Here is a 13,563-nt window from a genome sequence, read left to right as displayed (position 1 = left end):
TAAGCTTGAGGGCACAATATTAACGATTTTTATTTACATTATTATATGGGAAACCATTATTATAATTTCTCTTAATTCGATCCCAGACATTTGTCGACTGTTTAAAGATATGTACAAATATGTTTGGAAATATCAAAACAACATAGTCACGCCATGACAAATCTCTTTATAAAACTATAACACCGATTAATGAATGAAATCGAGATTGTGATCAAAAAATATTTGAGCAAACAAAATATTTGTAACAATATTGTTCATATCATAACACATGCCTGGAACCATCTATATAAAGGCTACACACATTCGGGGGTCTAAAATGGTCATTCTATATCTATTAATATATAATCTGTAAATAGAAAATACAGCCTATATAGGAAGTAAGTCTTTAATAAGTCAATTTTTAAAAGGTTTTCATTTTCATTTCCGTTCATATAATAGGTATCAATTACCTTTTCTGAATGGATTTTTAAAACTATTTTTTGTGTCAACGAGGTATGATGAGGACGAAGAATGACCACTTTATTACACATCCAAAGGACACAAACAAGTCGAATGATTTGTACTTTATTAAATAACTAAAGTATACATTTAGAGAGACTTAAACGTCCAAAGGTAATTTTACTAAAAAAATAAGTTTTATACTATAAAAGTTTTTTACAATTTATATAAACTCATACTCATTATATAATAACAGCTATGCGTATTGCGCAAACATTATAATAAATAGGTACATTTTGAATCACCGAGATCATCTATAATTTATAAAGAAAATTTTTATACAATCCCTAGAACATTTAATAATAACCATTAACACAACAAAAACTAAGAGATTCCTAACACGTAACAATTTTATATAAAATATCTTTAGCACGATCACAGCAAAAAATAATCACGCAATTGAAATAAACTCCAACGAGAGATCAATATTATCTTAAAGCGATTCATTCTAATATTCCACAGTGAAATATTTTTACTATTTTAATTACAAATAAATTAGAAAACTCATAACTATTAAGTAAATATATTTGATGTTTTTATAAAGACGAAAATATCAAACGTCGAATTCTGAAACTGAATTTGAGACCTAGAACACCATAAAGTACTCAAACTACTTTAACGCTCCATTATTGCGATATTCGTAAGACACGATAATTTATACCATAATTTTACAAGTATACTCTCTTCTAAAGAGTTACTAGTGTGCAAGAAGAGTTCTCATTCATAACATGAATACCAATTTCCACCACGAGCCAATAGTAAGCGAAACCCTTCCAAGAGGAAATCCATTCTGTAAATTTAACCCTTAAATATAACTTAATTATTGAAAGACTAAGTTTTTGTTTTAACTTAGCTAAAAAGGGTAGATAATTGAGAGATACTAAGTGGTAACTAGATTTCTCTTTAAAAGTTATTTTGTGTTTAATATTATATTCAAAAAATATTATTTGCAGACTATTTAGTCATATTTATTTACATAAAAGCTAACGGTTCAAGTATAATTATTTAGTCAATTACCTAATTTCACCGCTAAAATAAAACTATATATTTTTTTAATTATGGCTAATTTTGAGTAAGCGTTATAAGTAGTTTTTATTTAAATTTAATATTAATTTTATCTCAAGACAAAAGGAAAACCCTTTCTAAGGGTAAGCAAATTAAATACAATTAATAGAACAATAAAGGTCTTCAAAATAAAAAATAGAGCAAAATCTGTTTCAAATGTTTCTATCATACTCCGTGGCTACTCAACCTCGGGACTCTGGTAGTATAGAAGTCATCTGTATGTAACCATCTTTCTAATTATTGAAATGACCACAAATTATTTCTTAAATCCTTGAGATGACGTATCGGTCTTTACGACTGCAGCTTACTTAGTAAACTTATTTGAATAAAAGCTAGAAAATCGATGGCGATCTGATTACTTTTAGGTATTATGTAGACACGGGGTTAATAGTGCAGTAATTTTTCTATGTGTGCACATGTGTTTGCGCGTCCGCTTGTGCACCTAAATATCTCCTGCGCAACTGACTGTTTCCGAATATGGACTCATCATTATCATTTTTTCTATTTTACTTTTTTTTCTACGTTCCGTAAGTGCAATATATTTACGAAATATTAGTGCAACATTACTAATAATTATAAATGCGCAAATAGCTTTTATAATAAATAATAAACAAGAAAAAAATATCTTATGCAGGTATAAAAACGAATTTGGTTTGATAATAATCACATTGTATAATCATTGGCTTCTCTTATTAACGGGACATCCATGCAGACTTTAGTTCTTTTGATAATCTGGTTCTCGAGAATCGAGCAATCTAATCCGACTATTAATAATAATCTCAAACGTCTACTTTGAATATTGAAAACTGATTTATTCTTTTCTTGATTAGAAAAAAGTAACAGAATTCATGAAGAAAAAATATCATAAAGAAATTATCTTAAAAACCTTTTTAATTGTTTTTAGAAATAAAATAAGTTTTGGGAGACATTGTTGTGACATTCCATAGTTCTACTTATATAGTAAAACTGAAAATATTTTACACATAATTAAATATGAATCTCAGTACATTATCTATTTTTGAGACTGTAGGTGGGCTATATTTAAAAGTACTTAAAAATATATTTATTTGAATAAAGATTTCATTCATGTATTTTAGAGACGGGCTACGGTAAACTTAATTCAAATAATATTTCTTAAAATAGTTATCACCACCACTTTACTCTTCGCACATAGGAAATATCACTGTCAGCTTTTCTCACATTACATAGCCTTCTGCATAGGTGCCTTCTTAAAGTAATTTAGTCTTCTAATGGAGTTATTTAGAACTTTTATAATGTAGTTCTTTCAATTCATAAGCTCGCCTCTTTTTATTATTAATGACGTACAAGCTCTAACTGACTCTACTTCAATTTCATCTTGGAAGTGGAAGACCACTGGTATGGTAGGTACTTCGTTAGCGAAGACTACAGCATTTTCCATACAAAGAGATTGTAGAATTTACGCAAAGCAATGTGTCTATATACAAATAAAGGTTATGACCCACGCGTGCTTAAATTGAAAGAACTATCACCCCTACATCTACAAGGCTTTGGTCTCTAATAGTTGTGCAATCTGTGTATTGTGATTACTCGAGTCAGAAGGTGTCCTTAGCGGCTGCGATGAGTGTGAGCAGGTCGTTCTTGTCGTCGGGCTGCGGTCAGGACGGCTCGGGCGTCGGCGCCGGCACCGCCTGTGGTAACGGCGGGCTACCGGACGCGCTCTGCTGCGATAGTTCCGCTTTCACGCGCCGCGCTATGTGCGAACGGGTGTGCTTGCGAAGGTGATCTTTGCGGTAGAAACCTGTAAAACAAAAGCAAGTCTAATAAAAACCTGGCATTGAAATATACAATAAAACCCTTTTAATAAATTATACTCCCATAAATAAAATCCGTAATGCGCAAGTCTATCAAAAACCTGGTTTTGAAAAATATACTAATTAACCTTTTTTTATGTGATATTTTGATTGTCGTAACTACTTATTAAATTTCAAACGTCTAATAACTAAAATATTCTTTAAATTTATATTTTCAAAAATAAGCTAACAATTTTAAATCTCTGATAATAATCTAACTTACGTCAGTATAGATCCCCAAAACGCCAATTAGTGTAGCAAACTTTCAAAATTTTTATCGAAAAATGCCTTGAACGATACGATTGTAGTAGTATGTAATATTATGTTATTTGTGGTAGTAGTAATCCAAGACAATTTATACATACATAGCGCCATCTAGGCTCAAACTACGCAGAACCATGTTCTATATCTCTTTATCTGTGGTAGTAGTTGTATTCATGAGTAAGTACGATGAATAGTTGTTCTATTCATCGTACCTACTCATGAATACAAAAATATCGTGCGAAGAATCGAGTCCGCAATCATCGGATGTCAGGTGGTGTCCTATACCCTGAGGCTCCCAAAATATGGATATATGTATACGTGACTTTCTACATATATATGATAATTATTTACTACTAAATAGTATAAGCATATCGGATTTTACCTTTACCACACTCGTTGCAAATATGCCTCTTTTCACCGGAATGTATCACATAGTGCAACGTAAGTTGTTCCTTCCGTTTGAACGCCTTCAGGCACACCGAGCATACGTGGGGTCGTTCCGGGTTATGAGACTGCTTGTGTCGTGTCAAATGGTCCTTGCGTTTTAACGCCGCATGACAGATATCGCAAACAAATCTGAAACAAATGTACGTTATTATTACTATTACGAAGATTAAAATCTGCATTATATGATTGGATGACGAAAGAAATATACAATATAAAAGATTTTACCGATGTACTCTGTAAAAAGTCGTCTCTGTGGGTACCCCAGTCTCAACTACGACAAACACCAAGCCACTATGTTTGTAAGTTATGTTTCCATTGTAGGGTGTGATTACAGTGTGAGTGGGGAATTAAAAAATAAAAACAATTTAAAAAAGTTTTTTTTTATAATTTACTATGTAATATTATTTCATCTGTGGTTCTACGATGTGGCAACCCGGGCGTCACACTATAGTCATACCTGATGGCCACAGTGCTGTTCATGTATATGTGAGTATATAGGCATTTTATGCATTTAGACATGTTATGCTGAAATAAGAGTATGTTGAAATAATACCGATGTCTCGACACTTAAATTTGTTTGCAAAATGGTACGTTTAATATGGCAATTCAAGCGCTTTCGGCCTCATGCGGACACGTCAAGTCTCGGTGAATCAAGGTACCAGATTAAGTAGTTCTAGAATCAACGTCAAAGTCTACCTCGATGTGATTAAAAATTCATCATGAAGACTGATCATTCAGTGATTTTAATAATGTATACCTCAAAAGCAATAACGAAAATTTTGAGACCAATTCCAATTATTTTAATTTGGTACTTCTAAATACTTTTTTGTTAATTATAATCACTTCATTTTGTATTTCTGTACCTTCTTTCCATGGTGTGTCCAACTAAGTGTTGCTCCAGCAGCCCGCGCTCAGGATATGCCATATGACACTCTGGACAGCAATACAGGGTGCTGCCATCTGAAATAGAACAACAATGTGTACCAATAGTCGAAATCATAGCCTTCCTTTTTCTGTAGGCGTAGTTGTGTAAAAAAAACCCAATTAAAAGTCATTTGAAAGGAATTACCCTTATAATTTGGTAGTCGGATATTAAATCAAAAGCCTTGTTTTAGTAAACGCTATTATTATTTTCTAAGTAACTCTACAGGTTAGGAGTTAGGTACTTGTGACTTGCCCTATACTAGGTTGAAGATGAAAAAAGGACTTTGCATTATTTTCTTGTGTTTAAGTAAATATGACAACCTATAGCATTATCCTCATTCGAAATAATCGTGTACAATTTTGTCTTAAAACTAAGATATAATTGAATTAGTTCTAATTGGTAGTTTGTATTCACACACTTAAACTTAAAAATGTAAAGAATAAAATTATTTAAAAGAGCAACACGCAAGTTTCTTGCTCGTTCTTCTTGTGATGAGACAGCTTTCCGAATGAGCGGTAGATTAAAAAAAATGTGATGACTATTCAAAAGTGTTGTAAATGTAAGTTTATTTGAATAAATGATTTTCTATTCTATTCTATTTTGAACAGTAAAAATAATGTCGGTTTTACTTATACGCAAGACTTTCTTTATGGATTGGCTCAATTTTGGCTCAAATTCTTTATGGATTTGTTGATTCCGCTTTAAAACTACTTTACCTACCTAAGTTGTAATCATACGTTTTTCACATAAATATGACCGGCAGAAAATTTATTCGTTACCTAATGCAGTGCTAAGTCGTATTTCCCCCGGCTTGGGACGAGGTTTCTTCTCCTTGGTGGTTTTCTTCTTCTTTTTTCTCTTGGGCGCTGTGACTGTGTTCATTGTGTTTGCGTTCACAGTTTGGTTCACGATCGTGGCTGTTTGTACAACCACACTGTTGACTGCATTCGTTGGCATCTTTATAAAAAATATCACTATTTAATGTTATTACCATTACAATATTTATGATTTTTTTTATCATTCCGCGCCACGTACCTGTTGGTGGCGCACATTTAACAATACATTTTGTGAAAATATCATTCTAATTCCATCAGTCGTTTTTATTTGAAACATTAACACTCGAAGCATAAAGACAATTTTATGATATTATATATGTAATATGTAAAAGATATTTAAAGAAGTTACTTACAGAGGCGAGCGAAGACATGGACGGCAGGGCATTGGCAGCAACCGCCGTTACGATAGTCGGTTGATCGTCTCTCTTGCCGTCTGTCATGGAGTTGGCTGGTGTGGAGTACTTGAGCAAGTGGTGCAGAGGTAGAGGCAGCGCGGAGAGATAGTCTGCCACTCCGCCACCAAGAGTTTGCCATGTCGAGCTATCGGTCACGTCGCCGATACCTGGCGTACATGAAACTGATCACATGTATTACATGCATAACAAAATGCTAAAACTACGTAATGGATTCATATTATTGTGACGGAAACTTGACTAGTTTCCGTACTGATTATTTGTGTGTGTGAATTTTGTGTATTTTTGGTTTGTGAATTTTAAATTATTTAGTAATGAAATTTTATTTGTAAGTAAGTAAGTCATTTATTTGCATTACAGACAGATATAAATATACAATTAAGCCAGATGGATATCAGCAGGCAGCGCTGTAATATGCCTTTTTACAGTAAGTATCAGGGATCTTAGGGAGCTCCGTAACCGTAACCGAAACTATCGGATATCCGATATAAAAAAATATCCGTAACCGTAACCGAATCCGAAATAAAAGAATATTATTATAAAGTTTTTATAGTTATTATTATTAATAAAATAATTATTCGTATTATATTTCTTATTATATTATATGGTTTGATTTATTTTATAATACTGATCTTACCTACTATATTTTTGACTCTTTCAACTGGGATTACAATTGCAATAGTTTAATTTTTAAATAAAATATAGGTACTAAGGAATATATTCCTTAGTACCTATATTTTATTTTTTACTATCTATAGATAGTATCAATTATTTTTTATATATATATATTATTTATTAGTGTAATGTAGTGTAGCTTACTTATGAACTCGGCGGGTGCGGTGGCCGCTGCTCTTTCCGGTCTCGTCTCCTGCTTGATAGCCCGCGCCAACGCTGCCGCTTCCTTCGGCTCGTGTAACACCACCAACAATTGCTGCGTGCCTTGTTGCAGTGGTGTTGCTTGGGTCACTACATATGATGAGTATAATCATGATTATTTTCTTTTCATTCTTCTTTGGTAAGGCGATAAGGAAATTATGGTTATTTATTTACTATTGAAAGACATATCAGCAAAAGTATCTTTGTTTCATCCATTTTTACCATCATATTGGTTGCTTGCAAGCTTGTTGCGGTTAAAGGTTGGGACATAAATAACGCATAATCAATTTATTATTAGAAATAGCAAGTGGCCACTGTTATGGTTAACTCCTGGCGGATTAGCTACGACGGGCCAACTGACTTGACTTCATATTCATCCTATCGACATTTACATTACAAAGGTTATGTGATATCTAAAGTGATATCTAAACTTAAGTCTGTTAAACTCTATAGGTAATAGGAACGAAGTTGGTAGTACCTAAATCATATATGTTACCTTGATGCTGCTGCATCATTGTAGCCATCAGATCATGGTGCAACTCGTCTCTGTACTCTCGCTTGTCGGTGCGCTGCTCTGCCTTCAACTGCTGGTGGACCGTCTCAGCCTGTACATAGCTCGCCTGCCCACCATACGCGATGTTGCCGAGGTTCACGGATGATGTTGATATTGTCTGATACTTCACTCCTGTATTCACTGAAATATATTTATGTCATTGAAATGGCAAACAATCTAAGGGACAGTCTGATGATAAATGGCAATTGTCGCTTATATGTATAAATAAACAGATATCACGTCTTCATATGATGCACGTAATATCTCTGATGTGTTGCCAGAATTAAGGCTAAGATAATAATAACAGTAACTCTGGACAATTCAGACAGTGCAAACCAGTCTAAGTTGTTATGGGTATTAGAGAAGTGATTGAAATACCTTAACACATTTTTTGTAAAGACAGAACAGACCAAAACTAATACAAAGAACCGTATTCATGAATACAAATGTTTGCAATGTGCGAGGAATCGAACCTGCAAGAGTCAGATAGCAAGGAGTTAAACTAACTAAACCGTTAGGTCACCGAGGTTGTCATGCTTCCGAAACTTCTAATATCGTTCACATATCGCACCCTTAAAACGAAAGACCGTTTTCATAGCAAGGTGCATGTCTGCAGAAATAGGTAAAAAAGGTGTCCATGAGACGAGTTATGATAGTGATTGAAAATACCTTAAAAATAATAATGTAACAATAGTTTTAAGTTCCTAATTCCTGAAAATAATTTAGTTGTCCTCTACAAGGAATTAAAGATTTTCATACCTGAATGTAAAGGCGCAATTCCAGCTAACGTGACAGCGCCAGGCTGAGCACTGCTGACGACCACAACACTCTCCGCTTGTCTGAACTTCACACCGTCCACTGAAACCCCGCTAGATGTCGGTGCAACAGCAAACTGTACCCCGCCGCCTCCACCTGTGTTCTGGTATCTGGTCTCTTGCACCACGCCGGTATTACCAGTCCCTTCATACCCGAACTTTGCGGCGAACTGGTGGATAGATGGTATCGCCGCTGCCGTCGGGATATGACCCGTGAATGGGGCGAAGTTCATGTTGGTTTAATTCTGAAACTATTTGTATTATTGTAATACTATTATTTACTGTATATATGTACTTATATATACTAAGTTACTTCATATAGATATATACGTATATGATCTCGTATACTCTTTTCCTCATTCAACCCAACCAATATACCAATCATAATTATTAGTAGTAGTTAATATATTACTTTAAGACGTTTAATTAAAGTACTTTAATATATAATACCTAAATATAATCTGAGATCATACATGTTGGGTTTATACATTAATATAATACATATGGTTAATGTACAATAGTGATAAGTTTTCTAATTGTAAACCCGTTTATGATACTTTATAAATAAATACACAAAGGGAGATTCTGCATACTAGCGTAGTTTGGATTTACTAATTCTGTATGAAAATTTATATTAATGAATTATCTTGTTTAATTAAAAACTATTTAATTTAATTTAACTATTAAAAACTACAAATTTCTCGCTATAAATTAAAAATATCTACTTCCTAACAATGTTTTCATTACTTTGGGTAGGAAAGAACGGTTCTTTAAATTTTTTGTTTTCTTTTTGCCGTTCTAGCTTCAAGGATATTTGACTCTGTAATGGAGTAGGAGAGTGAACTAATTCGAATAGGGGATGTGAACTAATTCGCTAACTAAGTATTATAACTAGTTCTAAATTTCGCTAATATACCTAAATGAGAAAGTAATTTTGTTTGTTCGGTACGCTTTATGGTCTAAAACTCTGAATTTATTATGTGGAACTGATGCATAGAAATAGGATAAGGCACTTCGATGCGTGATTGAGAGTGACGCATGATTTTTTTTATTGTGTCATCCGATTTGATTTATACTGTACAATTTTTGCTTGTAAGTATAATTTATAAGTAATAAAAACAACATTAATGCTGAATAAACCACAGATAAATTATAAACAAACAAAAACCTACTCATGTTACTTGATCGTCATTTGGTTAAAAAAATGCAGTAAGGTTGTAAACAAAAAAACGTGATGCTCGCTTCCCATGAAAGGGTGGGGTGGTTTAGTTCCCCTGGTGCAATGGTGTGAGTCTTACGCGAAACCCATCCCATGTTACAACGACTTACGTGAATTACTCGCGCGGCCTGCTACAAGGCAGTTCACTAGACGTGAAAGTTCTATGTACTATCTATGTACATTTTACAATCGATCGCTTCCAGCACGGATAACATTATGGCTAATTAGGGTTAATAGTAATTAAAGAAGGAGTAAATAGAAAATAAATCTTTGAGAAAAATTATTATGATCAAAAATTTATATGAATTTACGAATACTAACTAAATATATGTAGGTGCATTTTGTGGTTTGGCGATGATCCAATTTGACGCACTCGGAAGGTTTAAGGAAATGGCGTGAATACTATGAAGGTCGTAAATGGACCAAAGCACGAAGGAACAATGACTGCATGCACTCGTTTTATCGGGCAGGTGGAGTATGCGGTGTGCGAACCACAACAAAGTGAATCAAAGGGTGCGGCCCCTGACAGGGCGCTCACTCAACCCCCGCCATTCTGCCTCACCCCAGTCACCGCCGCATTTCTAGCGCTCTATTTTTACCGGCCCGCGCTCTCACACCATTGCACGCGAATCGAGCACTACGAGCTCATTAACGGGACGACGGGGATGGAATCTGGTAATGGTTGAGTAGTTACCTGTTTTGCAGCGAAGAAGCTGGGTTTCATAACGTTTTATGTGTCGGTCACTGTCGAAATAAGCTAGATGAGGTATGGCGGTATGCGCGGTGTGGGTGCGCGTGGGGAGGCGCCTGCGTGAAGCCTGCAGGAGCGACGTGGAGCGGCGCAGGGCGAGCCGGCGGAGTGGGCACTGGGGCCGGGGCGCCAGCCGCACACGTGCCGCGGAGCGATGGCCAGAGGGCCTCTCAGACTTGTTGAGGTCTCAACACCTTACATTGTTACATATCTAACTGGAAACAGGGATTTGTGTATTTTCAGCAATTTATTTGATTATTTCTATGAGTGAAATATAACAAAATAGACATTTTTAAAGCAATTTATAGAGGACTATAATAGGTTTTGAATTGAAATTACGATATGCATTTTGTGTTTGAATGAATATTACATTTATGATAAGTTGCCGGTTAATGTGTGTATCAATAAAATAGCAAATTATTTCAAACATGAATTCATCAAGCAGCAGCAATTTTGGAACAGGCCCACCGAATTCACCGCTGCCTTTGTTAACGTCAAAATCCTGGAAAAAATATATGAAAGCATATTATAACTTCGCCTTATGGAAAAAAAGAAAAGGAGTGAAATCTTTTTCGGAACCTGTGTTTTTGGCCTATTTTAAAGAATTGGCCAAATCTAAGAAACCCTCCACTCTTTGGAGCACATACTCAATGCTCAAGTCGACAGTCGGCAACAAAAATGGAATTAAAATGGAAAACTACACAAAATTGATATCATATCTAAAGAAATGGTCTAGAGGACATAAATCAACGACATCTGAAGTATTTTCTGTAGAAAATATAAATACGTTCATAAAAGAGGCACCAGACAAAGAATTTTTAGCCATAAAAGTTAGTACTGAACTGTTTATTTTATTTACATACGTATGTATCTAGCAGTTTTGTAGCAAGTAGTAATGATGCATTTCTAGTATCAAATATAAAATATAAATGTCTAGTTGTGTAAACATTAATAACCCGGGACAATTCACACAGCGTCATATAGTTCCAAAATACGCAGAGCTTGTGTTATGGGTACTAAATAACTGATAGAAATACAAACAATCATTTTTAATACAAATGTGTGCTTTGTGCAAGGAATCGGACCGGCAAGTATGACGCTAAACACAATCCCGTGTCATTTAAGCAGTGAGTTATTTAGGTTTGTTTAACGTAGATTTTGTTTGTCGCAGGTAGCTTTGATTTTCGGAATAAAAGGAGCTTGTCGTGCTAACGAACTCTTGAATATTACGGTCAATGATGTCAAAAAGCAGTCTGATCAGTTGCTGTTTGTTAAGATGACCGACTCTATAACCAAAATGGACCGATCGTTTACCGTTCCCGACGAGTACAAAAGCATTGTAGAGAAATACCAAGCACTGCGACCTAATAACGTTGAAAACAATCGATTTTTCATACGCTATCAAAATGGTAAATGCTACAAACATGTGATAGGCAAGAATAAGTTTTCTAGCATGCCACAAGAAATCGCTAATTACTTGAAATTACCTGATAGCAAGCTGTATACTGGACACTGTTTTCGAAGAACGGCGGCTGCTCTGCTAGCAGAGTCTGGAAACGCACCTAGTAATAAACAGAAAAAGCGACATGGAGAACGTAAATCAAGTAAAACCACAAAAGAGCTCCGGAAAAAAGATTCTACGAAGAAAAAGGCGAAAAAAAATGCCTGCCCAACTGAAAATGTTCAATTAGATTTAGATACATTAGATGACGCGCTTTTTTCGCCATCTTCATCATATTTACCAACTTTACAACAGCAGGAACCATCAACTGCCCCGCTTCTTGAATATCTCTCTTATCAACCGGAGCCTATAATTGATTCATATACGCAAAATAATAACGTTACTACAATGTTTATTCCTAATAAACCTATAACAATAATGATCGAGAATGGCACAAATGTCTCTAATATAAATATAATATTTTAGTTTTTAATTTATTGCTACATACTTACTGAATTACTAATTATAAATAACAGTCACCTACCGTTTTATGTGAATATATTGATGAGTGCTTTGTATACAAAAGCGCCTCATATTTTCTTGTAATTTATAAAACTCGTTCGCAAAACTTACATTTGGTAAGACCGCTGCACCCTATTAATTCCTTGCTGCTCCTTTCATCATCATTATTACCTTGCCTTCATGCTATTATTTAGTCTGCGTATATATCTTACTATTCCTTTATTTCTTCAAAACTAGATCCGTGATTTTTCCAAATTATAGATACGTATAAATAATGACCGCGTCAACTTTAAAAACGTAGGTATCTATATGGTTATGTTATACACTTCTGTAACTTCGCTCTGCTGAATTAAATGTCTACAAGCATCTCTCTTTTTTATCATTTACTAGCTACCCGCCCCGGCTTCACATGGATATACATGTATTATAAATATAACTAAAATCTGCATTTTAAAGATGCATTTAACGAACACACAGTGGAAGCAATTTCATTTTATACTATATAAAGATAACAAAAAAAAATATTGTCTTGTAATTGTGTTATATACCTACTAGTCGTGCCCGCAGTTTCAACGGCTTGAAAATAGCCTATATGTTATTCTGATGAATAATAACCTATTTTACTGTAGCTTCATCAAAATATTGCGTGAAAGAGTAACAAATATCCATCCATTCTTACAAACATTTACGTTTATAATATTAATAGGATTGTATCAATTCTAATATTATTAATCCCAAAGTATGTCTGTAAGCTTTTCATGCCTAATGGCTGAACGTTTCCTAATACCTTTAGATATGAATATAGATTGCATGACGAGGATAGACATAGGTTATATTAAAAAAATGTATTATAAAATAATAGAAGATATCGCATGTAATAGTAATCTACCTATTCTATTGCTAATGGTAACACAGTCTTAAGAACAAAAGTAGCACTTTTATTAAAAAAAAAAACAGATAAAACTGCAGAATAATCTACTATTACTACTACTACCTGCGATCTTGTCTATTATTATTTTATAAGATTTTTTTTTAAAACAGCTTATGTCCGTCCTCGTGATACAATTGCGTAGTCCAGAATTGCAATCAATATCTAAGTGATTGGA

General features: G+C 34.3%; 2 protein-coding genes across 3 annotated transcripts; one reads left to right on the top strand and one right to left on the bottom strand.

The window, feature by feature from the left end:
• Window positions 1–2,940: 2,940 nt before the first annotated feature.
• Window positions 2,941–10,517, bottom strand: LOC131847524 (zinc finger and BTB domain-containing protein 14-like). Of its 2 annotated transcripts, none has more exons than XM_059197101.1 (9): window positions 10,438–10,517; window positions 8,469–8,775; window positions 7,653–7,850; window positions 7,100–7,246; window positions 6,221–6,444; window positions 5,811–5,988; window positions 4,970–5,066; window positions 4,042–4,235; window positions 2,941–3,343 (listed from the first exon to the last, which is right to left on the bottom strand). In XM_059197101.1, exons 2-9 carry the CDS (start codon window positions 8,755–8,757, stop codon window positions 3,201–3,203), a joined length of 1,470 nt encoding a protein of 489 aa, XP_059053084.1. In that variant the 5' UTR covers window positions 8,758–8,775; window positions 10,438–10,517; the 3' UTR covers window positions 2,941–3,200. The 2 variants fall into 2 exon arrangements, with proteins under 2 accessions (XP_059053084.1, XP_059053085.1); XM_059197102.1 differs by having other exon boundaries at window positions 6,221–6,429.
• LOC131847527 (uncharacterized) lies at window positions 10,313–12,865 on the top strand. The gene is made up of 2 exons (XM_059197106.1): window positions 10,313–11,324; window positions 11,666–12,865. Exons 1-2 carry the CDS (start codon window positions 10,923–10,925, stop codon window positions 12,419–12,421), a joined length of 1,158 nt encoding a protein of 385 aa, XP_059053089.1. The 5' UTR covers window positions 10,313–10,922; the 3' UTR covers window positions 12,422–12,865.
• Window positions 12,866–13,563: the final 698 nt, after the last annotated feature.

Source organism: Achroia grisella, unplaced genomic scaffold (genome assembly GCF_030625045.1).
Source record: "Achroia grisella isolate CSIRO2021 unplaced genomic scaffold, CSIRO_AGI_Agris_v1 utg537, whole genome shotgun sequence".
Classification (NCBI taxonomy): Eukaryota; Metazoa; Arthropoda; class Insecta; order Lepidoptera; family Pyralidae; genus Achroia; species Achroia grisella.
This window is presented reverse-complemented; position numbering and strand designations above follow the sequence as displayed.

Bases quoted from the DNA above. Each gene is read 5' to 3' on its own strand.
- LOC131847524 (XM_059197101.1), bottom strand. From the start codon at position 8,757: ATGAACTTCGCCCCATTCACGGGTCATATCCCGACGGCAGCGGCGATA. The intron at 7,851-8,468 runs GTATGAAAATCT...AATATATTTCAG, and splicing joins AATTGCGCCTTTACATTCAG to TGAATACAGGAGTGAAGTAT. The intron at 5,989-6,220 runs GTAAGTAACTTC...TTTTTTATAAAG, and splicing joins CCATGTCTTCGCTCGCCTCT to ATGCCAACGAATGCAGTCAA.
- LOC131847527 (XM_059197106.1), top strand. From the start codon at position 10,923: ATGAATTCATCAAGCAGCAGCAATTTTGGAACAGGCCCACCGAATTCA. The intron at 11,325-11,665 runs GTTAGTACTGAA...TGTTTGTCGCAG, and splicing joins AAGAATTTTTAGCCATAAAA to GTAGCTTTGATTTTCGGAAT.